Source organism: Letharia columbiana, assembly GCF_014066305.1.
Source record: "Letharia columbiana isolate WasteWater2 chromosome Unknown Sc0000036_s0, whole genome shotgun sequence".
Lineage (NCBI taxonomy): Eukaryota > Fungi > Ascomycota > Lecanoromycetes > Lecanorales > Parmeliaceae > Letharia > Letharia columbiana.
The window spans coordinates 63,923-87,669 of NW_023501080.1; the positions used below are offsets into that span (position 1 = coordinate 63,923).

Below are 23,747 nucleotides of genomic sequence, written 5' to 3' on the forward strand. Positions count from 1 at the left end.
AATAAGTATTAAGCTATTATAGAAATCTTAAGATATTAAACGCGATTACGTCTAAAAGATAAAATTATAAATCTTTATTAATATATAATTAATTTAATATATAGTAATAAAAAGTTTACTACGAAAGCTACGCTATTTAAGTTAATACTTTAATCTTAATTATTATTCTTATTATTATATAAGTAATATAAAGCTATCTTTTATTCGAGTATATCTAATTCTTAATTTTAATTATTATTATAGATATTATTAATTCGTTTTAGAATTATTAAATCTACTTTTATATACTTTTTATATCTTACTTTTTTTTTAATTAAATAGCGATTAAACTCTAAATTAAAATAAATATTTAGAAGAAAAAAGTTTATAAATACTTAATTACATAATTTTATTTCTCTTATATTTTTTCTAATTATTTAGATAATTAATAATATATAACTATATCTTATAGTTATATTTATAATAATTAATTAATTTAATAGCTAAATTATATAAAGATAAATATATTTTTATTTTTAATCTAAACGACTTAACTAAGATAATTACGAGATTTAGATTCTTTTTTTATAATATAACTCGCTTTTTATATATTATATAAAGATAAATATTTATTTAAATAGAAATTATTAGAGTTAATTATAAAGCGTAATAACGAAAGATTTACTCTTAAACTAACGAATTAGAAAGACTTTTATTATTTTATATAATATTTTAAAAGTAAACCTTTAAATACGATAACGCTTTAATAAATTTTAATTAAGTATAATTTAATAAATTAAGCGTTAAAAGAGAAGCTTCGAGATTATAAGATTAATTAACTTTTAATAATAATAAATCTCGTATAAAGCTCGAGCTATAGCTTATATTAGTTATATATAATAAGTATAATAATAATTAGAAGAATATACTATCTAGTTTTTATTAATATCTTAATACTATTAAAGTAAAGGCGGTATCTATTAAAGTAGAGATAATATTTATTAAAGCGACGGCGATAGCGATTAAAGCGATAGTAATATTTAATAAAGACTTTATTTTAATATTACGTCTAGTACTCTAGAATAATATTAATTTTTTCGAAGAGTTATTAATAATAGATTAAATATATATAAATTAAGCTCTTCGCGCGGCCTATTTATATATTAGCTTAAAATTATTAAAAAATAAAGAATAAATATATAACTTAATAATTGTATTATACTTTTAATATAACTATAATAATATTAGATTATTTAAATAGAAATCTAATATATAAAGAAGATAGTTTAATAATAAAAAGAATTAATATAAAAAGAAAGTTTTAGAGAGAAAGAAGGGGAAGAAAAGCTTAGATATCTATCGCGTATATTAAATTTTTAGATTACTTTAAATTATCTAGCTTAAATTAAATATTAATAAAATATTTTCTCTTTAATTTTAAAGATTTAAGTTTAAGCGAATTATGCTTATTAAGCGTTATTATCTAATATAATCTTAATTACTTTTATAATAATTATAATTATTATTATAATTTATATAGATTAAAAGATAAAAGATTTAAAAGAGCGAGCTAGTAAGTAATTATCTTTATCTAATTTAACTAATATTAAATTATTATAACTTATTAAAATTTTCGCGTATTTTATTCTTACTTTCTTATTTTTAAATCTTACTATCTTTATAGAAAAAATTATTTTTTAAGTTAAACTCTATAATAATATACTTAAAATAGCGCGTAATATATATTCTCTTTATTTCTAATATCAATACTTACTAGAATTAACGCACTTTTTAATAAAACGAGTTTTAATTAAAATTAAGAATAGCTTAGTATTTATAAATATCCGTATAAATTCTTTAATTCTTTTATATATATTTATTAATTTATTTTTTTATAATAATTAAAGTAGAAGAGATTAAGTCTAATAATTTATTATAATAAATATTAAATACTAATAACGATAGCGATATTAAAGAATCTCGATATAAGTTAATTAAGCGGCGATTAAGCTCTTAATTAAAATAAAGAATAAAGAATAAACTTAATTAAAATAAAAATATTAAAAAATCGTAATAGCGAATAAATATATTTATATCTAAGAAGAAGCTAATTAAGAAAGTAAAGAAAATCGATATCTTAATTATTAATTATACTATAATTATTAAAAAGCGTAAAGTTAAATATATTAATATATTATTATTATAATAAAAGTAAGCTTTTAAATAAATTAGATAAGATATAATAGATAAATAATAAATAATACCTCGCTGCTACCTTGTCCTACTACCGTACCTTATCCCACTACCATACCTCGCTACCACTATGTCCCAACGCGCTGTTCTCGACCTATCATTCAAGTCACCGCAGGGCATACAGGCTAAGTCGCTATGATGCCAGCTTCCTACAAAGACTAATTCAGGTAACAGAGTCATAACTACGTCGTCGCATCGTCGCAAAGAACCCTCGTCGTCGCAAAGAACCCTCGTCGTCGCAAAGAACCCTCGTCGTCGTAAAGAACCCTCGTCGTCGCAAAGAACCCTCGTCGTCGCAAAGGACCTAGTCACACTGACGGGCGAGTTGTGGAATAGAAAGAATAGGATAGTGGCAAAGAGGAACGTCGCGAAGGACTACAGACAATTCTATGGAGACACGTGCCAGTGTGGCATACAAGTTCTATGTGGAATGACTACATTACTCCGAGGTGGAGTGTCACGTCTTACTCTTGTTACCTAGGAAGGGTGTTACGCTTTAGGGGCATGTCATGTTACCCCAGGAAGGGGTGTTACGTCAAGAAGACGTGTTACCCAGGATGGGTGTCTGTTACGTCAGGAAGACGTGTTACCCAGGATGGGTGTCTGTTACGTCAGGAAGACGTGTTACACCAGGATGGTGTGTGATATGGCTGGAATGGCCTGTTGTTGTTACGGCTGGAATGGCCTGTTGTTGTTACGGCTGGAATGGCCTATTGTTACGGCTGGAATGGCCTATTGTTACGGCTGGAATGGCCTATTGTTGTTACGGCTGGAATGGCCTATTGTTACGGCTGGAACGGCCTCTTGTTGAAAGGCTGGAATGGCCTCTTGTTGAAAGGCTGGAATGGCCTCTTGTTGAAAGGCTGGAATGGCCTCTTGTTGAGAGGCTGGAATGGCCTGTTGTTGTTGAGGCTGGAATGGCCTGTTGTTGAAAGGCTGGAATGGCCTGTTGTTGAAAGGCTGGAATGGCCTGTTGTTGAAAGGCTGGAATGGCCTGTTGTTAAGGCTGGAATGGCCTGTTGTTGTTGTCGAAGGCTGGAATGGCCTTTATCGTTGATGGGAGTTGTGTATAGCTTCATTTCTTGTTGGGTGGACTGGGAGCGTGGCTGCAGGGGAGTGTCGAAATGTGGCTCCCGCGCATCCCAGCCACCATGTTTTCCAGCCACCTGATTTTGTACTGTATTTAGGACCTGGCCCCGGAGAGGTTTTGGAGAATCAATTTTTTTTAAAAAAAAAGTTATATTATTATATAAAATTTTCTTCTATAGTAAAAGAGTATTTCTTAAATTTAGATAAAGAAGTAAGTATCTTTAGTTACCTTATTTAATAATACTATAATTCTTATAATAATCGCCTTTCATTATAGTTTAAAGAATTATAATTCTAGATATTTTATATTAAAAGATAGAATAGTAAGAAAGTTAAAGATAAGCTCTTTACTATTATTTTACTACTCGTATAATTATAATACTTCTTAGAAATATATAAGTATATTAAGAAGTTTTAGAGATATAAAATAATAAAAAAGGCTTATTATATACTATATATTACGATAATATATTCTAAAGATATATCTTAGATTAATAAGAAAGATATAGAGACTCTCTAAATTAAATAACTTATATAAGAATTCGCTAAATAATATTATCGAGAAACTAGGCTTCGTAAGCGCCTTAAGAAAAGTTATATTAAGGTTTATTAATACTAAATTACTCGAGAGATTAGATTTAAGTCTAATCGAAGATAATAAGAAAATCTCGCGAGCTATTAAGAAATAATTAATACGTAAAATAACTAAATAAAAAGAAATCGATTTAATAAATAATAATTAGAACTCGAATCTCTCTAAGCTTAAAATATAAATACTCCGCGTCTTAATAAATAGAGAGAATAAATAAAAAAGGCTAAACTTTAATATATCGTCTATAGCCCCCCATAGGGAATAAGAAAAAAAGACGTTTTAAAAAGAAAAAAAATTTTTAAAGATTAAAAGAGTTATATTAAAAGGGGAGAAAAATAAAAAGAATATATAGCGTAGAGAAGAGAAGAGAGGGAGGTTTCTTTTTTTTCTAGGCAAGTTAAAAAAAAATAAAATAAAGAATTAAGCACCGCTATAGCGCTTGAAATTTTAATTTTTAAGAATTTAAATTTTAAAAATTTAAAAATTTTTTAAAATTTAAATAAGAAATCCCGGTAACCCTTAAATCGATAATTTTTTTATAAATTTTAAAAAAATAAGGTTTTTAATTTAAATAAAATTTTATAAGTTATGTTATTATAATCGACGATATCATCCCATTCAAATATATTATAAATTTAAACTTTAAAAAAGAAGAATAAATATAAAATTTTTATATTTATTATTATTATTATTATTAATAATATTATCTAATCATAATAATAATAATATTTTTTTATATATATTTAATTTATTAAATTTAATTTTTAATATATATTATTATAATAAAAAATATTTTTTATATTATAAAAAATCAAAAAAATAATTTTATTTATCGACTTTTAAAATTTTAATTAAAAAATTAAAAATTAAAAATAAAAAAAAGCCTTTTAAACTCAATTAAACAAAAAAAAATTTTCTTAACGCTAAAAATGCGATATTTAATTATTAAAATAAAAAAAAAAGCAAAAAGAAAAAAATAAAAAAAAAGATAAAAAAAGAAAAAATAATCCTATAAAATGGAGAAGGCGAAAACGAGGCGGCAAGAAAACTTAAAAAAAAAAAAAATAAAAAAAGTGGAAGGAAGGAAGGAAAAGAGCGGGGAAGAAGCACCGCGGGAGGCCGGGAAAGGGCGCCACAAAAGTGCCTTAAAGATACCTCTCGAAGAGTTAAGAATATTCTAAAAATAATATTTTAAAGAGAGTTACTAGAAATCGCGAAGAAGAAAATAAAAAGATTTTTTTTTTTAGTTTTGTCGTAGTGTCAGCCGTCATCCGCCGTGGCCCGTAGGTACGGATTATTTAAACGAAAAGTCTGTTATCCGATAAACGCCGAGAGGCACAGATTTCGCCCTAAGTATGTTGCCGAGGTCTCGGCGTTTATCGGAAAAGAAAATTATATCGGAGTTTCAGCCCTCGTCCGCCGTAATAAAGTCTTTATAATGTAGTAGAGATTTTTTTAGTTACATGAACTCAGAAAAAATTCTCTTATTTCAGTGTATCGCAAAAGGACTCTCTATGTGAGCTAATTACTCGGCCACCGAATTACCACACGTAGCTTTCTAGTTAGAAGCCTCTAATCACATCAAGTCTAAGAATACGAGATCAACGATAGCGCTGCCCAAGTCGAACCTGTTCAAGCCCTTGAAATACAAAGCGCCTTATACAGTCAAAGCAGATCACGAGATGACACACGCGGACAATCTACGAACCATCAACCAAAGAAACCGAAATATTCAACCCCTCAACCTCGTTAAGCACTTGCACACCATTCACCAGGCCATCCTGCTGACAGGCTCCTATGATCCCCTCCACGTAGTTTCCCAGCTGTGCGCACCCAACGCACTGGTTCGTGTCTCCACACAAACTCACGCTCGCGGTGCCATTCTGCACGAGGATGGGTCCGCAAGAGCCGTCGCCGATGCCACCACCACAACAGTTGCCATAGTCCCAGTCGTTGCCTTGGCTGTCGAGCCAGGTATCTGCAGCTTGTACGTCGGAGACCTCGGAATTACCCCCTTCGCAAATGGGCTTGGATTGATATTGGGGGAGGAGGTCGTCGAAGCCTGGGTCGCCTACATCGGTGTCTTCGAGGCCTTGGGTATCAAAGTCGATGGTACAGTCTGCTGCTGGCGTGGATGATACGTTTGCGCGGACCATCAGGAATCCGGTGTTGCGGCGTTTTTGTATAGGGCTGGCAGTGCGGACGGCGAGTCTGACGCCTGTAGGGCTATTGGGATCGGGTTCTGGTGCACGCGGCCCGAAGTCATGAAGGGCTCGAGCGTCAATTTTTTCGTCGCCAGTCACTGCTAAATTGGTCGCAGTGGGCACAGCAATGGTTACTGGTGGGAGATCTCGCTTAGTAACGACACTTGTTGCTGGGCCAGAGACTATGACCCAGGCTTTGCTAGAGGTTGCTACCGAATCGGTGGTAGTTGTGAAAGAGAATGGCCAGACGGTCCCCAATCCGATGGGGTTTCTCCTGTTCTGAATGCCGAATGCTTGGCGTAGATATACATGAGCTTGAGCTTGCCAATCTTGCTCCGACCGTTTCCCTTCTTGGGGGGTCAACGGCCATTTCCCTTGATTATTTTGGCTAGTTGCCTTTCCCTGATATACTTGCCAGCTTTGGAGGGCACAAATTGTCTCTGCGTTGGCACCGCCCTCTATGAAAGGCGCGGCAGGGAATTCATCGCATGTCATACCAATTCCGAAGGCGAAGAACCGACCTGGAATTGAATTCAAGGGTTGCCTGTTCCCGCCCGATGGAGGATTCGGACCTATCAGAGGCTTTGAGCGAAATTGGGGAAATTGTCTGTAGAGGCTCTTACCTGCCATTATGATTGCCGCAGCGGTAGGTGGGATGTTGGCAAAGGGGCCAGCGGAAGTTGCTATATCAGTGACTTTGTCCCCAGTCCTTTTACCTTTGGAAGTACCGGAGGTACCTGAGCCATCGCAGCCATCGTGATCAAAACAGCCACAGGCTAGCTGTCGGCGTGCATTTTTGTTTGTTGCGTCTGGATCGAAATATAAAAAGAGGTTATTTGCCGGTATATCGCCTCCAGCGTTGTTGTTGGTTTTGGCCCATGCTGCGACATTCTCACAAATCAGTGGCATCTGAGCGCAATTGTACACTAGAGTTGGTGTATATTCGGGTGATGCGACGCTGGATGTGGTTCCAGGCTGTGGAACATAGATTTGTTTTCCGTTGCCATCATCGGTGAGTGTTTGTGCAGGCGCTGCAGCCAAAACGTACTGGGCGAAGAAAAGGGACAATTGAGCGGAAATCAATCGAGATAAGAGCATCTTGGGTGAAGATGGACGAGGGTGAGAACTGGGGAGGGTTGGAGCTTTCGAACCGATGCATTGGCAGTATGACTTTGTTTTATAGCCAGGAGAATAACGGAGGATTCGGAAATGTGGTAGCTGAACAGTGCCATACCTCCCGACATAGATCCTATAATTTCAGTTTCTCTATGAAAGTGTACAGGTTCGGGGCTTGAGAGGACTTCCGGAGATGAATGATCTTTCCAGGTCCATACCCTTTTTCCAGTCCTCGTGACGACGGTATGAGGATTCTGTCAGCTGAGGCCGTCGCAGAGCTGATACAATCAGGTCAAACAGCCGCTTTACTCACTGCGAGTTTCGGGAAATGAGTATTGTAGCCGTGGTGGTTGCATAATTAACAAAATCAGGTCTTACAGCCCCCTTGAACTAATGTGAATTTCAGGAATAGATGATATACGGGAAGGTCGCTATGATTATAACATAACGAGACGAACGTAGACAGCTTGAGCTATCAAGTCAATGAAAAACAAGTAGAACGGACCATGATAATCGCGTTCAGCAGCGTAGATACAATTATGGACAGTAATTTGAGATATGTTCACATTGGTTAGAAAACCCCAACGACTGCCATTCTAATTGAAGTTGAGAGAATCCATTTGAGTACCTCACAGACGCCACAGTAATCACGGGGCACTGTATCATTAGAATTCTTGTTGCACATACGTATCCGCGGGGCGTCGACGGCGAGACGTTTCAGAAGTGGAAAGGAGTCTCATGTGGCACTGCAACTGAGGTATGGTAAGACTGATATTCGGGATTGCGGCGAGTTTCGGAAGGGAAGAAGGAAGGTAATAATAGTTCTCCGTGCCATTGAAACACTGTTGGGTCCGATGGCGCGCACCGTCACAATGAGTAATTTGAAGATTTTTCCCGGGTCTATTATTGTGGATTGGCTTACTGGTGACCCTCCATCGCCCTCGCTGTTGAACGGGAGATTAGATGAAGAATGACAAAAATAGTTGTAGCACCGCCGATTGTGTGATTGAGGATACGATAAGAGTACTGTTAATAGATTGATGTGACACTTCATTTCCAGGCCTCATGTTCAGGCAGCAGGAAACCACTCAGAGTCTGAAGGAGGTAACCTACCTTAGGGTCTAGATTAAGCCATGGAATATATGACTGGTCAGTGCTGACTACGGACGAGAGGGGTGGCAACTTTACGCCTATCCCCCCACCCCACCCCCCCCCCACGCCGTAAACACCGCAATAAGAGAAACCACTTCTTTCTATTTTCATTGCAAGATATCGATACCGGCACACATGCTGATCCTAAAGTTGGTACAAGATGGACGAGTGTTACTGCGCACTATGTGGAGTGTCTTTTGGCATCTTGCCAGATCTTTATCATGATCGGGTGTCTGACGATGATGTAGCCTGGACCGATTTCTTTCTTTTACGTACGTGGACATTTTGTTTGATATCGTGCTCGAGAAAGAATGAACAGCTGATTCCAGTTACAGTCAGACAGCATCCACAGTCTGAAAATGCTGGCAACGCTGCTGTATCATCATATTTTCGTTCTGGTATTGGCTGGACAATATCGTTGAATAACGCACGCGCCCCCCCTCTTGGCCATGATGCGAGGGGATTGGACGATGTACAATTGCGGACTCAAGTCAACGATGACCATGATAGAGTCGCACCCTACACGAGCCGGTAAGTTCTGCTGGCGATATCACCACAGAGCCACCGACTGGCTTCATTACTGAAATTGGTAGGGACACCGAGTGCGAGGTTGCCTTCCCGTTCCATGCCGCCTGCTGGGACCTTTTCGTACAGGAATTTGCCCTGCTGGCGAAAGGAGATAACGTAAACCCGGATCTAGATGCACTAGGGCGGCTACTGTCCTCCCAGACATTGGAAGACGAAGGTCGCGGTCTGCATCCCGACTGGGTTGAGGACTATGGTGGCCCAGAAATGTTTTGGTCCGATGGATGGGCCGATCATCCAGAGCCTGAAGCCTCGAACGTGGCCGGCATCTTGGATTCATACACACAACTCGATTATTTGGTCATGGATCCCTTCAAGTTATGCGAGCAAGTCCAAGAAATTTGCGATGAGCCGCCGGTCCTAGTTTCTATTCAAGGTCAGGCGTCTGTTGGCATCAATGGCCCTGGCAATTGCTATTTTTCTCGCTTCCCTATGGAGATACTCACTTACATCATCTCTTTCCTCCCGACACCATCTGTTCATACTTTCCGAGCTGCTTCGAGGGCCATTGCATGGATCAACCTCGATTCCACATTCTGGCATTCGCGGTTCCTATTCCCAAATGAATTCAGCCATGTCTTTAAACCCTCTATCCAAAGTGTCACTAAGTCGAACCAATCTCCCATCGACTGGAAACGCCTCTACAAGAGAGTGTCTTCTATTGTTGCAGATGACGAATATACAAAGAACAGGCAGCGGATATGTAGACTGAATCAACAGCTTCTGCTGAGGATGAGGTCCTGTGCGGGTATTCCCAAGGCAGTAGAGAGCAAGCGTGGCTCTTTGACACCAGTCTTCTTTTGCCGTCAAAAAATCAAGATTCCAGGCATCCAAATCACCAGTGAACAATCTATTCTCTTCCACCAGCTTACCCCCCCTGAACACGATCCACCGCATTTCAGCTCATTTCTCTTCACTGAAGGGCCGCCCGGTACTGCGAGGGATAGTATTTCATGAAGATTCTGGAATGACAGAATTGGGGCGTTACAAGGAGCAACTGGCTACATCCGTCAGCTTTGAGCGTGGAATGCTGCTACGACGCCTGACTGCTGGCATGACACCGGAGGGCATTGTGGGACTAAAGTTCCTTGGAAGCGAAACGAACAATTTGGGTATAGATAGAGAGTTCGCTTTGGGGAATTTTGATGGGGAAGTGCCGTTGGGGCAATTGGCGACTGAGATAGGCGATGGCATGAAGGGGCTCAAAGCCGAGATTGCACGGGTATGCCAACTCTCCTCGATGATTGAATTCCGATTAATCTGGTGTTCTCTACAGGATGGTCGCATCATTGGCCTAGGACTTCTCGAAAAAGATTCTTCTTCGACAATTTCATCTTCTAGACTAGATGTGGAGCCATCTCCCAATCCATTGTGGTACCCAACTATTCCACCGATCACTTGGACGTCCACAATGGCACCGTCCCTCGATACAGATTTCACATACTTGCACCATACAACTTTTGCTTCTGATCCTCAATCATTAAAGCACCTCACTCATCTTTGTGTATTTTCAGATGTGAACCCTCCTGGCATTTATGGACTCCAGTTCCATTTCGATGATAGAGGCCCCATACCGGCCCTTTCGCCATCCCCAGGGAAAGGAGTATCATTCATGATCAACGGTATCCGTGGCGAATGTATTGCTGCTATCCAGACCTTCTACTCTGAGAGATCACAAAGCGCCGGCCTAACAGTGAGAAATCCCAGGTTCTTATTGGTACATGACGTGTTGTACTTAGCTAATAGGTGTAGATCTTCACAAGTCAAGGTCGCCAAGCGAACTTTTCGACTACAGATGTTGTCAATGATACACTATTGCAGAAGCATGTTGTCGACGAGTATAGCTATGCTGCTGGTATTATGGCAAGAGTGGTTGTAAGTCAAGAAAGCCTTTTTGCACGGAGGGTGCTTATCAAAGGCTCCACTTAGGTGAAAGGCGATCGCGCCCTTCCATACCAGAATCTCGGCTTTCTTTGCGCTCCTGGGACTCAAAATCAATACCCAAAATCGTCAAAGCTCTCGTTGGACAGGATGTATGACGACAATCACAATGTGTGGATAGAGAATGAGAAGCCGCATCCAGACTTTCTACTTTCAGAATTCATAGGATCCCAATCAAGCCACGGTTTCATAAATTGGATTACGCTCGATAAGCCGATATCTCGGATCACTGCCTGTCTCTTGACTGGTAAGCGTAACTTCCGAGGCGAAGAAGCTCCACCTGCTCTTACAGGGGTGAAATTTGATACAACTAGCGGATCGCCTATGCTGCTTGGTCGATGCACATCGTTCGGACTGTCCATTGATCTCGAAAATGCAGACAAAATCGTAGAATTCTCGATCGGACTCCAAATCTCAGAACGTTCCCGATCTATCCAAGAGATCATGTTCATCTTTAAATCCGGCATTCGTAAAGGACTCAGGGCTGACAGGCTCATTGAAGATCATGAGTGTCAACATCGCCAGGTTCTGAGATCTGGCACAAGCTGTGACTTGGTTGGCTTGGTTTGGTCTTTCGATCTTGGACCTGCCTACATTGGGGATCAGGGAGTCCAAGGTCTTTATCGTCTCAATGCAAATCAGCCCAAGGAAGACTTCATGCCTACGATATACCCCTCGGTCAATTGGAGCAAGCCTCCGCCTCCTAATCTACAGCTACGACCTATCCCTTGCTCGAAGGTGCATAGCCACCGTTTACATTCGAGTCTACGCATTGATGATGACTATGAGGCATTGCTCGACAGTAACCTCACATCCATCAAAGTATATTTCAATGCTTTCCTCCAAGGTCTTACGTTCCACTACGCGAATGGTACAAGCCGAATCCTTGGCAACACGGTCGGCGCAGAAGAATCTTTGGAGCTTCATGATGAGCGTATAATTGCCGTATATATCACATCATATGTGCAAAGACTTCCAAACATGTCGCTTCCCCGGGATACAATGGCGATTGGGGCCATCCGAGTAAGTACAACTGAATGACTCATGGTTCATGCGACTTCTAATACGTGTTACCCAGTTTTGCCTCGTGGAGAATACAAGCTCCGAGCCCAAGGTACGATACACTCGTCATGCTGGCTCACCTAGTATTTTCGGCCCGTTCACAAACCAACAACGGGGCCTGTGGCAAGCAGAAGGCGGCGGCTCTGCTAATTGGAGAAACTGCTTTCCGCTAGAAGAAACTTGTATTCAAATTGAGAGCAACACATCGTTCGCGGGTCTTTGGGCTGAAGTTGTGAGCGTAAGTACAGCAAAATATAAAAGGCCCTTGGTTGTGTTGATATAGCTCTGGGCTAAGAAATTTTACCTACAGACACACATCCATCGTTTAGGCGTCCTCGTATCCTTTAGCAACCCTCTCACCCTCGATCATGTTAGCCAGCCGCATCCTACCATAGAATCTCGAGCCTCGTCCCACGAGGAGGAAATGCCGGGCTCTTGGCTCGCGAGACCTCCACCTGCGCACTTTGAACAAACGTCTTTACTCGGCCATGACATCAAAGCCCAAGATCATCGCATGTGGTGTCACCTCTTGACTCAGCCTTCTAGAGTTGTCATATACCGCCATGCAGGCCCTCACGGAATTGTGGTTGTCGGCATTGAGTTCTTAACCCCCACAACAGCGGATGATCCTGAGCGTGCCACAACCCTCTTAGGCTTTCGCTCTCTATGGACGGAGCATGCCATTACTCTACAGATCAAAGAGGAACAAAAGATAATCGGCATAGGCGTAAAGGCCAATCAACCCAGCCAATGGCGATCAGGTGAGCAGGGCCTTGGATTGGAGAGTGTGAGGATCTGGGTTACAGGGGGCGTATACGTAGCGAACGGCCACGATGAAGGAAGTGATGGGTGGCTCGACGCGACTTGCAGCCACGAGGAGCAACTGGAGGGATTCGTGGTCGCATTCGGAGTAAGTGGAGATGTTCTTGTTGCAGGATTACACGCTGACTTGATGCCTTTAGGAGTACATGCAAGCTATCGGCTTGCTAACTTCTAGATAGTAGTAGAGGGGCTCTGCACCCTCTCCTCACTTTTACTCATCAAAGACGAGGGTCGTATCGAATCCGAGATTGTCTATGCTGAAGCAACGTGGAGAATTGAATAATGTCAAGAGTGTTGATTCAATAGAGATGGCGTCGGTGGAGTATTTCCCCTACCTTCCATCCTACTCTACCCAGTGCCAAGCTTCTGCAAATTGGACAAGCCTCCGTGAAGGATGTCCGAGCACCATCCCCCCGATGAGTATACAAAGCAGCATTCTCCCTCGCAGTCTGATATACCCAGTCCCCAGAATTATACCCAAACTTACTCGCCTAGGCCGCAATGTTTGGTCAAATGGTGGTGTAGAACACGGCGCTCTTGCCCGCGCATTATTTATATTATTGCCACCATGAGGAGTAGTAATAACACCTATTTGGAACTTAGTAGTGTAGCCATGCTGGCCTCCTATTGACTGATTCCAACACGGTCTGGGTCTAGGAAAAGTACCTGGGTCCGTGTAGGTGATTTGCGCATACATGTCAAAGAAAACTTACTATTCAGGACATCGGTGGTTGGAGCAGGCGTCTCGATATTCGTGAAGATGCCAAGATTGGCGTAGAATTTGGGAAGCACGGCGTATGCAGCCCTTGTCCGACGTAGAACGAGCTAGAGGAGTATTCGTTAGAAGAAGCGTTTTCGAAGATCGATTTCGAGCTATTTTGATAGCATTGAAAAGACTCATTGTGTTTGGCAGATCACCGCTGTCACCCCGCTCTTTCGCTAAAGCGTCAGGGCTGAAGGTGAGTAGGGCAACCCATTTGGACCAGGGGTCAACCCCGCAATTTCGAATTTTTGAAAATCGTAAAATCGCAAAACCATTTTTCATAGCCACCTCCCGATTTATTTATCGATCTATCAAAACGCATGCGATGGCTCTATAACACTCAGATGTGATTCATTAAATAGTGTTCTGTTATTGAAAGAAGACTTGGAATTATCATGCCCAAAGCTCCTGTGATTACTGTGGAGTCATTGCTACTGGTTGGGGAGTGGGCTGCAGTCAGGCTCCAAAACCTCCAATTAAATATTACTTCGCCAATATTAAGTCAATTTATGTGATTTCGAATTCTAAACTACATTATAGAATGCGCGCTACAATTTGCACTCTTCAGAATCTAAAGTAATTGCCTTGGTGTGTAGCAATGGTGTGGGATAAGCGAATATTGGAAAATGGAAAATGGAAAATGGAAAAATGGAAATGGATTTTCGGTGGTTGACCCCTGGTCGAAATGGGTTGCCGTGGTGAGCGAGGGGGCAGAATGTCGCTGTCTTGAAATGCCAAGAACCTGTGTATGAGAAGGCCTCCCTTACCTGTAGAAATCTTCTTATAAATTTTAGCAAATGAATTAGACCTTTTCGTCCGGATCAACACTTCATCTTCATTTTGCACTTTTCCCCCTTCCGTCATGAATCGTAGCTTGCGCCTTCATATCTACATCTCTGCCAAGAGCCCAGACGCGTCGACATGCTGCAACAGTCTTTTCCGACCCAGCTCACCCACGTCGCATCAATCCGGCAACGCTGGCTTTCGATTCATTCCCAGCATTGACATGTAGCTCGAACACAGTCTTTACAACTACAACGACATGTCCTACCCAATGACCCAGCTAGGCGGCAGCGGTTCGTGATCGCCGTCCTGCCCCCTGACTCAAAGTAACATTCAGCTCACTCACTGTCCCATACATAGCATTCAACCACGAGCCCCCATCCAGCTCCACGGAAGCAGAATACGACCGCCTGCGCGACCTCGCCCGCCAAGAAGCTGGCAAGCGCTCTTCATGTCTCGCCAAGGTCCGTCCATCCATCCTCCCTTCCATGCTTCCCCCTCTTTCGTCCCAAAACGCCTCATCCAAAACCCAACATACCTACTCTCCTCCCTCCCTGATAATACACACCTACCACTCACTCACTCACTCACTCACCAATTGACACCACTCGCAGTCCCACCAAGCCTTCGAACGCCACGATGGCGGCGCCGCGCACGCGCTCTCGGAAGAGGGCAAGCGACACGGCGCCATGATGGACCAGTACAACAAGCAGGCGTCGGATTATATTTTCCGCGAGAACAACGCCGTGGGCAGGGTGGATGGGGATACGATTGATCTGCACGGGCAGTTTGTCGAGGAGGCGGAGCAGATACTCGAGCAGCGGATTCGGTATGCGCGGAGTACGGGGCAGGATCATTTGCATGTGTAAGTGGGTTTTTGGACAATGCGGCCGGCTCCATGGTTGAATTGATGAGTTGGTTGGTTGGTCGATTGGGCAATATCAAATATGATAATTCGATTGGAAGAATATGGGTACTACTGATGCTCCGACTGACCGTGTGTGTTGCGTGAGGATGTAGCATCGTGGGCAAGGGCAACCACTCCCCAGGCCACATCCAGAAAATCAAACCAAAAGTCGAGGAGATATGCCAAGAGCTCGGGCTGCAGTACGCGACGGAGGAGAATGCTGGCAGGATTTACGTTAATCTGCAGGGAGGACCCGCGGTCATGCCGGAGCATTTGAAGGCGCATCATGGCGGCGGGTATCATCAGGGGTATGGGGGGCCGGGGTATGGACAGCAGCAGCAGCAGGGTTATCAGGGGGGGAATACGTATCCGCAGATGAACTATCAGCAGGGTGGTGGGAGCCAGCAGTATCAGGGTGGAGGAGGGGGAGGTGGTGGTGGACAGCAGCAGCAGGATCCGAACGCGGAGATCGAGGCTGAGGTGAAGAAGTATTTGCCGCAGGTGCTGAGGATGTGTCAGAAGCAGTGTTGTACTGTCATGTAGGTGGAAGGAGGTGAAGATTTTGGGGCGGGGGGGGGAGGGAGTTTGGATGTAAGAGGTTCGTTTGATACCCCGGACTAAATATGTTCGCTTCTCCAATCTGCTTCTCCATCTGCACGGAATCACACCGACCAGGTCATAATACCTCTCCAGCTACTCTCCGGTAAAACCAGGTGTTCCCTCCACGTCGTGCTTCCCCTCCTCCACCACCTACCCCTTCCACCACCATCTCATCTCCAGCGGGGAAAAAACTCGTCCCGCGTTTTCATGCTCCAGACACCTCCCTCCCTCCCTCCCAGCACTCCGACCCCCGCATCTTCCCACCCCCAGCCCATATGCCGCACCACCGATCCACCTCGCATGCATCCATCCTCTCGCCCTTACCCTTTCCGCACCACCGACCCTTCCACCCCAAGTCCCGCATCTGTCCGCTTCCCCATTCCAGATCCCAATCCCCCCGCTCCCTTTCCCTTTCCCTCTTCCTGTTAAATCACAACCCCAACACGGCTTACGATCACGGTATCCGGATCTGACTCCTTCCTCTGAGCGATTCCTTCCTCTGAGCGACTCCTTCCTCTGAGCGGTTTGTTGTCGGTATGCTGGGGGGGGCGGGGGGTGGGGTTGCATACGAGCGGGATCATTCGTATATGTATAACAGCGGGCAGGAGGTGAGATTGACCGGTGCGGTGGATGGGGGGTTTTGGGTTGGGGTTGATGGGTTGGGTTTTTGCGGCTGGGAAGGGGAAGGGGGGGAGGGAGGGGAAGGGGAGGGGAAGGGGAAGGGAAGGGGAAGGGGAAGGGGAAGGGGAAGGGATGAGAGGAGGTGAGAGGAGGTGGGTATGGGTGTGTGGGGGGAGTGGAAGAGATGAGGTGAGAGGAGGTGGGTATGGGTGTGTGGGGGAGTGGAGGGAGGGAGGGAGGGAGGGAGGGAGGGAGGAGGGAGGGAGGGAGGGAGTGGAAGGAGGGGGAGGAGTGAGTTAGTGAGTGAGTGAAAGCGAGACTGACGGCGAAGGCTGCATGGTTGGTTGGTTGGTTAATTAGTCGAGGAGATGATAAATGGTGGGATGGGATGGGTAGGGGTGTGGTTTTTTGTCTTTGCCTTCTTCTTCTTCTTCTCCTTTCTCTTCTTCTTCTTCATCATCATCAATTTCTCCCATCATCGTAGCAGGCGATGCTGTACACCACCCACCCCCGGTCCCGCAGGCTGCGGACATCACGGATGAGAGTCCGAGCTCATGTCGTATTGTTGTGGCTTACTTGACGCGGGAATGGTTGGGTGGAGTGTGTGTGTTCGCTCTTGAGGGTGGTGGCTTTGGTGAGGGGGTAGGGGGTTGTTGTTGTTGTTCTTCTTGTTGTTCTTCTTCATTTCTCCCCTTTTCCCCACATCCACATCCTCCATCCCCCTACATCCCACCCTCACCCCATCCCTTGCATAACCCCCCCCGGAGACACAAGCATCCCAGCCCACCCGTGCGATCAGCCGTGCGATCAGCCAGCCATCGAACGCTTTCCCCCACACCAGCCGTTTCGTTCCTACCCTCTCCTACCCTTCCTTCCCATCCCATCCCATCCCATCCCATCCCATCCCATCCCATCCTACCCTCTCCTACCCTTCCTACCCTTCCTACCCTTCCTACCCTCTCCTACCCTTCCTACCCTCTCCTACCCTTCCATCCCGTCCTACCCTCTCCTACCCTTCCCACCCTTCCCACCCTTCCCTACCCATCCTACCCATCCCATCCCACCCTCTCCTACCCTCCCCCTAATCTTCCTACCCTACCTACCCTCCTACCCTTCCTACCCATCCCATCATCCCATCCCATCCCATCCCATCCCATCCCATCCCATCCCATCCCATCATCCCATCCCTCACACTCTCTCACTCACTAAATCCAGCACGACATAATAACAAAGTCACTGCATGCACCACCTGCTCCACAATATAAGACTATATAACACACCACACCACACCACAACACAACACAATACACCACACCACAACACAACACCACACACACACACACAACACAACACAACACAACACACCACAACACAACACAACACAACACACACACACACACACACACAACACACACACACACACACACACCACACACAACACAACACAACACAACACAACACAACACAACACAACACAACACAACACAACACAACACAACACAACACAACACAACACAACACAACACAACACAACACACCACAACACCACACAAACCAACAACACAAACAACACACCACACACCATAATACAATACAACACCACACAACACGGATACAGACAAACAAAAATGCCCATGCACGAATTTATCTATGGATGTACTTACGGCCGATATATGGATGTATGGATGCGTTCGCGATACGTACGCTTTTCGACGGTCGGGGGCGAGGGTGGTTGTGGTCGTTGGCTGAGGGGGATTTTTGCTTCGGGGGGGTTTTTGAGGGGGTTGAAGGAGGGAAGTGTTGGTTTGGTTAGTTTGGTTGGGTTGGGTTGTGGTGGGGTTTGGTTTGGTTTGGTTTTGGGTTTGGTTTGGTTTGGTTTGGTTTGGCTTGGGCTTTGATTTGATTTGGTCTGGGTGGATTTGGTCTGGTTTGGTCTGGTTTGGTGGGGGGGGAGGGGGGGGAGGGGAGGTGTTGGTTTAGTTTGGTCTGGTTTGGGAGAAGGGAGCGGGATTTAGGGGAGGTTGGGATGGTACGGGACCAAGGTGAGTTCTGGGGGCGGGGTTGGGTTGGGTTGGGACGTTGAGTTGAGGTTGGGGAAGAGGAGGGGGTGGATGGTTTTGTGCGTGGGATTGGGGAAGGGGGGAGTGTGTGAGCTGTGGGTGATTGATGAAGGCTGGTTCGGGGGGATTATCAGCTTGGGAATTTCCCCTTTAAAAGAAAGACGTTGTGGATTTTCGTGAGCACCAAGGTGAGGTTCTGTAGGCACGGCGGACCGAATTTCAATGCTGTGCCAAAGGGGACCCGTTCCCCCCTCCTTTCATATCGTACACCGTGAGCGGGATTTTGCTGTCAGAACCTCAGCTTCGGCCCCGCAAAGACCAGCAATATCGCCAGGACCCATAAACCGCCAATCCACGCGTAAAGCATCATCCGTCCCCACCATCCCTTTCCTTCGCTCATGCGCCTCAACAAGCCTATTCGCTTGCCCGCAGCCTCCATGCCTGTCGTGTTCTTGTCCAATCCTTCCGTGGCACGGTTGAGTATCTCGGTGTCGGCTTCCAAGGAGGTGGAGAAGGCCGTCGAGGAGGCTTTGAGGGATTGGGCGAGCGCGAGCAGGGAGCTGGTCAGGTGGGTAGATTCGGTGTCGTTGTGGACGAGGAGTTCGGCTCGCGTCGTCTCTTCGTTGGTGGGTATTGCGCCATCTGGCGGGTTCTTGGGCCGTTTTCGATTCCGTAATGTGGATGCGGGCTCCTCTATTGCTGGCGCTGCTGGCTTTTCGACTTCCCGGGTTTGCGTCGCGAGAGGAGCGGCAGGCGCATCTTCGCCCAATATATCTTCCTCGTCCTCCGGTCCGTAGAGCAGATCGTTGTCGTCGCCGTGGGCTTCAAGGTCGTGCAGTCGGTCAGTGAGTCGTTTGATCAAGGCACGCTGAGCGGAGAGGGAGGACTGGGCAGAGGCTTTTTGGGAAGGGAGCTTGAGGGATGAGGAGGAATGTTCGAGGCGGAGGAGGAGGGTGCGGGCGTATTCGAGATTCTGATTTGAATACGGTCAGCTTCTCATCATGTCAACCGAAGGAAAGAGATGGGGAGGCAACATTACAGCAGATACTTTGATGCGCTCATAGCTGGAATGCTGTAATCGTTGGTCTGCTGTATCTGCCGAGAGGATCTTGTGCTCAAGGCGAGAGAGCACTCGGCCTAGGTCTATGGCGGCTACGTCGCGGGGGTTGAGGGAACTGAGTGGCATGATTGACGTCGAATCTGTTGGGGGCCAGGGGGGGGTGGGGGGTGGTGTGGAATAGCGTCAGTGGCTACGGGCTATGGCTTTGGTTCCATCATAGCACTCAGATCCATGGACCTTGAATTCCTCTGATGGAGTGACCGGCAAGAGACAAGAGCCGAATAGACAAAACTGGAAGAGAAATCGCCGCTGAGGTCACCTTTCTTCACAGGGGGTCCCGGGGGTAAAGTATGTTATAGCTCATCGGGTGGCGCCGTAATTAGGGGATTAGCGTTTGGAAGAATCCGGTCTGGGATCTCTGGAAGGTTTTGACACATGATCGATCAGCATGAAATGATCTCCATTCTCCATCGTTCCGTCTTCCTGTTTCCCGGGATCATAAATTCAATCAACTCGCAAGTCGCAAATTGCAATCATCATCCACCAGGTCCCGTGACCTCGCCTACAAGAAGCGGTCTAAGTTTCCCTATCTGAATGAATTAAAAGCCAAAAGCCAAAACACAAAAAACAAAACACCGTGGCCTGGTCGATCATTTCTTTTCATTGCATTTGCGAGAAACCTCTAACTTAAATCCACATCTTGGCGTGGAATGGGAAGGAATGTGCCGCTGCTCCTTTGAAGAAAGTCACACGAGGAATATTGTGCATCTATTGCCTACAACTGCCCCCAATACCTAGGATTGCCATCAAAGCATATTTCAGCTGATGGAGGTGAACGAAGGAATGTAACCCATCTTTCGCTCCTATCTGAGGATCGAATCCTTGTCTCCTCCTGAATTCGTCCAATCCACTTGCTCTCTCGCTTGCGCACATTGCTCATCCGACTTTAGAAGCTGGAGCAAAAATGGCTTTCACCAGCTGCAAGGAATCCTATCTATGACATGACACGCTGGCTATTCATCGACTTTATTGCTGCTTGATGTACAATCAACCCTCCTTCGGGAAGTGCCTCGGATCCAACACCTTGCAATCAACCTTACCAGCGGCGCCTTCCAATCTGTTCTCGCTCATCACTAACCTACTTCAATCTCTAGCCCACTCTAATTCCCCATTCGATGTCCCATTCTGTGTGTCCCATTCGATGTCCCATTCTGTGTGTCCCATTGGTTGTGAGGGGTAGCCAGCCAAAGAGCATCCATGCCCGTAGCTCTTGCCATCGGCCCACCTCCTCCTCTTCATCTGTGGGGCCTGATCTGTGGCTTGTAGCATGTCGTCTCGTCATGCTTTGGCCGTTATGTATCTAACTCCTGCGCATCACGCTCTTGAAAGAGCTCCAAACTTTCTTGCAGCTATGCTCTGTCGACTTCCACCATACCGCTGGTAGCTGGTAAGGGCACCTTGCAGTCGTCTGGGCCACAGGCATAAACGGTATCAGAGTCATAGAGTCTAACTGCTGTCCAAAAATAGATCTCCGGTGAGATGTGAATGTCAGATCTTTATTTGGGGGGGGGGGCGAAGGCGGTCCTTATAATTGGAACATAGGGGGACAGATCTCGTGATGGCCGGACAGTTACACTGTATCCTCTCGGTGCTTCGAGGCGTATTACGGGGAATATTTTAGGGTGCCTACGGACCGGCCGCCATCACGACATCCGTAGCATCAGAACCGTTCGGTGCTGGACCGATTTGACGAGCTTCTTGTCGTCTGCATAACCGATACCGGGACCAGATCCAACGACTCGCGCCCTTTTCCTCTGCTAAATTAGCGAGCGTTTTCGTACCGTAAACAAGTACCGGTTCCACTTGACCGGAGTCATTCGGCTTCCCTACCTCTGCGTAAGACCTGACACTCCCAGGGAGCAGCCAGCCCAATTCTGGAGGTGCATTGTTAGTGCCTTGTGGAAAGTTGAAAAGAAGCATCCTTTACGACATGAGTAGTTTCCTTCCGTTGCATCAAGATCTTGGGCTTGCAATTCGATCTCAGCGCAGTTGATATTTCTGTAACCCCACCTCTTGCCACCTCCATGTTTTTCAGCCAGTTCGGCATGAGCCGTGAAACTTGATGGTGCCAGACACTCGGGTGCTGCCCATTTGGCAAGAAGACCCCTCGCTTTCCCTGAAAGCTCATCAGCGATTTCACTGGCTTCCAGTAGGACGGTTGAGTGGATATCGGGGTCGTAGAATGCATGATGTGTCAGAAAGAGCAGCCAATGACACTGCCGCCGGGGCGACAATGTCAGCCACAAGGTCTCGTTGCCAGAGAGCGAAAGCAACACCTACGATAACAATGGGTTTGGCTCCCAGTGTGTCATCTTGATAATCAATCATTGGCTGTGGACCCCCCCCCCGATAGAATGATGCCCGCAATGCAAACACCGTGGATGTAATCGAGGCTGAGAATGGCGTGAGAATCACCTGCGCCTCCTGCCGGCCTTTGGCGGCAAGCTTTGAACCTGTAAGTAGGCAGAGTGTTTATCCTGGACAGCTGCCCGAATACCAGACGAGGGCATACATCTTGATTTGTTGGTCACGCTTCTCCTCTTTCGGAGTTGGCAACTTGAGCCTTCGTCTCCCTTCCGCCGGGTCCCTAGATTCCGGACTTCTGGAAGGACGAATGTCTCACGGCAGTGAAGTGGATCGAGGGAGAGTTTGAGCCATGTGATCCCACGAGAATGCGACTGCTTTTCCCGGAAGTTCGTTACAGCTTGCAGCGGCCTACATTTATTGCGATCCGACGACGAAGGTGGGAGGACCGAATCAATGAGACGCCATTGATGCATAGGTGTAGGGAATTCATGAAAGCTTGCAGAAGTTGTGCACATTTGCTACAATTCGATGATGGATGGAAGATGACCGGTTCACCAAGGCCCCATTGATGCACAGCCGTAGGGAACTTGATCACATCTCGCAACACTTGCCCCGAGTGACTTGGATTTGATGGACCGAAGATGACCGCAAGCAGTCTCCACCGATGCACAGCCCTTACCATAGAATGGGGCCCAGAGAATGAGTGATCCGAACGCTTTTTTCCCGGTCGTTCACGAGATGATCTCTTAACCCGTTGAAGGAATGTCTTTTACTTCCACCGAAAGGAACCCGTCCCTAACCGTATTGATTGCCTCTGCTGCCGTCGAAAGCGCTCGCACGGCTGAACCAAGTCTCGGAAGAGTGATGATGAGTAAGTCACAACGCAATGAACCTAGTCGCAAAACCGCCAGACCGGAACGGCTAGGGGGGTGTGAAAAGCGATTGGTTGTATGAACCCGTGCGAATCTGCATGGAGCTGGAGCACAAGACTCCTGCTACCCGCGGGCTATCGGAACATCTGTACCTCTGTCACGCGGTCTGCATTAGCTAGGCTCGAGCTTCCTCCACATTCTTCCCCCACTTCCCTACCAAAAGATCTTTTTGCTTGCCGTAGGCCCATTTCCTCTTCCCTTCCTCCTCCTTCTCCAGCAGAAGGTGGGAGAAAGGGTTTTTTGTTCTGTTTGAATTTTTTTTCGGTTGCTCTAGTGGGTGCTTTGGTACGGGGATTCTTTGGCTATCACACCGCAGGAGAGCCAGCGGTTCACTTTCATGTACGGGGGTAGGTAGTAGGATCGAGTACACCGGATGTGAATAACCTCATGCAGTCGGGTAATTAGCAGGAAGCAAATTCTCGTTGGATGGCAGCGAATGGTTTGACTTGGCATTAACTTGGCACGCGTGGGAAGAGTGTTGCCGTGCCGCCGCAGGTCTGGCGTGAGGCAAGCGAGATGAGTGAGCCAATTTCATATGATGGGTGCAGACGCAGAGGAAGTGGTCGGCCCCTGTCACATGAATCAAGGTTTGGAGCTTATCCTCGGAAGGGTTTAGGTTGGAGCGAACTACTTAGGGTAATGATTGACACGTCACGGAAAGCATTATTTTAGAATTTGGGAGAAAGCATTTTTTATTTTTTATTTTTTTTTAGTTTTTGGTTTTTGGTTTTTGTTAGGGATTTTAGGTCCACGCGACAAGGGGCAGCGGGGGGGGGGGGATAGTGTGTCAAGATAGACCAGGATAAGTTGGGGCTAGTGAATAGTGAGTACCTCGTAATTAATTAAATGCATGCTTGCA

At 45.3% G+C, this 23,747-nt stretch overlaps 6 protein-coding genes across 6 annotated transcripts; 3 read left to right on the forward strand and 3 right to left on the reverse strand.

Moving 5' to 3' along the window:
- Positions 1-5,613: 5,613 nt before the first annotated feature.
- HO173_008948 (uncharacterized protein) lies at positions 5,614-7,215 on the reverse strand (the record flags this gene model as incomplete). Its single annotated transcript, XM_037310844.1, has 2 exons — positions 5,614-6,689; positions 6,741-7,215. 2 exons carry the CDS (start codon positions 7,213-7,215, stop codon positions 5,614-5,616), a joined length of 1,551 nt encoding a protein of 516 aa, XP_037162160.1.
- A 1,330-nt stretch (positions 7,216-8,545) lies between these two features.
- Positions 8,546-9,927, forward strand: HO173_008949 (uncharacterized protein; the record flags this gene model as incomplete). The annotated part of the gene is made up of 3 exons (XM_037310845.1): positions 8,546-8,657; positions 8,721-8,916; positions 8,979-9,927. 3 exons carry the CDS (start codon positions 8,546-8,548, stop codon positions 9,925-9,927), a joined length of 1,257 nt encoding a protein of 418 aa, XP_037162161.1.
- Positions 9,928-9,937: 10 nt separating this feature from the next.
- Positions 9,938-12,974, forward strand: HO173_008950 (uncharacterized protein; the record flags this gene model as incomplete). The annotated part of the gene is made up of 7 exons (XM_037310846.1): positions 9,938-10,192; positions 10,247-10,663; positions 10,723-10,845; positions 10,900-11,934; positions 11,990-12,211; positions 12,284-12,883; positions 12,936-12,974. The coding sequence occupies 7 exons, from the start codon at positions 9,938-9,940 to the stop codon at positions 12,972-12,974; spliced, it is 2,691 nt and encodes an 896-aa protein (XP_037162162.1).
- Positions 12,975-14,600: 1,626 nt separating this feature from the next.
- HO173_008951 (uncharacterized protein) lies at positions 14,601-15,791 on the forward strand (the record flags this gene model as incomplete). Its single annotated transcript, XM_037310847.1, has 4 exons — positions 14,601-14,634; positions 14,702-14,805; positions 14,956-15,206; positions 15,362-15,791. 4 exons carry the CDS (start codon positions 14,601-14,603, stop codon positions 15,789-15,791), a joined length of 819 nt encoding a protein of 272 aa, XP_037162163.1.
- A 3,027-nt stretch (positions 15,792-18,818) lies between these two features.
- Positions 18,819-19,715, reverse strand: HO173_008952 (uncharacterized protein; the record flags this gene model as incomplete). Its single annotated transcript, XM_037310848.1, has 2 exons — positions 18,819-19,502; positions 19,569-19,715. The coding sequence occupies 2 exons, from the start codon at positions 19,713-19,715 to the stop codon at positions 18,819-18,821; spliced, it is 831 nt and encodes a 276-aa protein (XP_037162164.1).
- Positions 19,716-21,475: 1,760 nt separating this feature from the next.
- HO173_008953 (uncharacterized protein) lies at positions 21,476-21,977 on the reverse strand (the record flags this gene model as incomplete). Its single annotated transcript, XM_037310849.1, has 2 exons — positions 21,476-21,865; positions 21,930-21,977. 2 exons carry the CDS (start codon positions 21,975-21,977, stop codon positions 21,476-21,478), a joined length of 438 nt encoding a protein of 145 aa, XP_037162165.1.
- Positions 21,978-23,747: the final 1,770 nt, after the last annotated feature.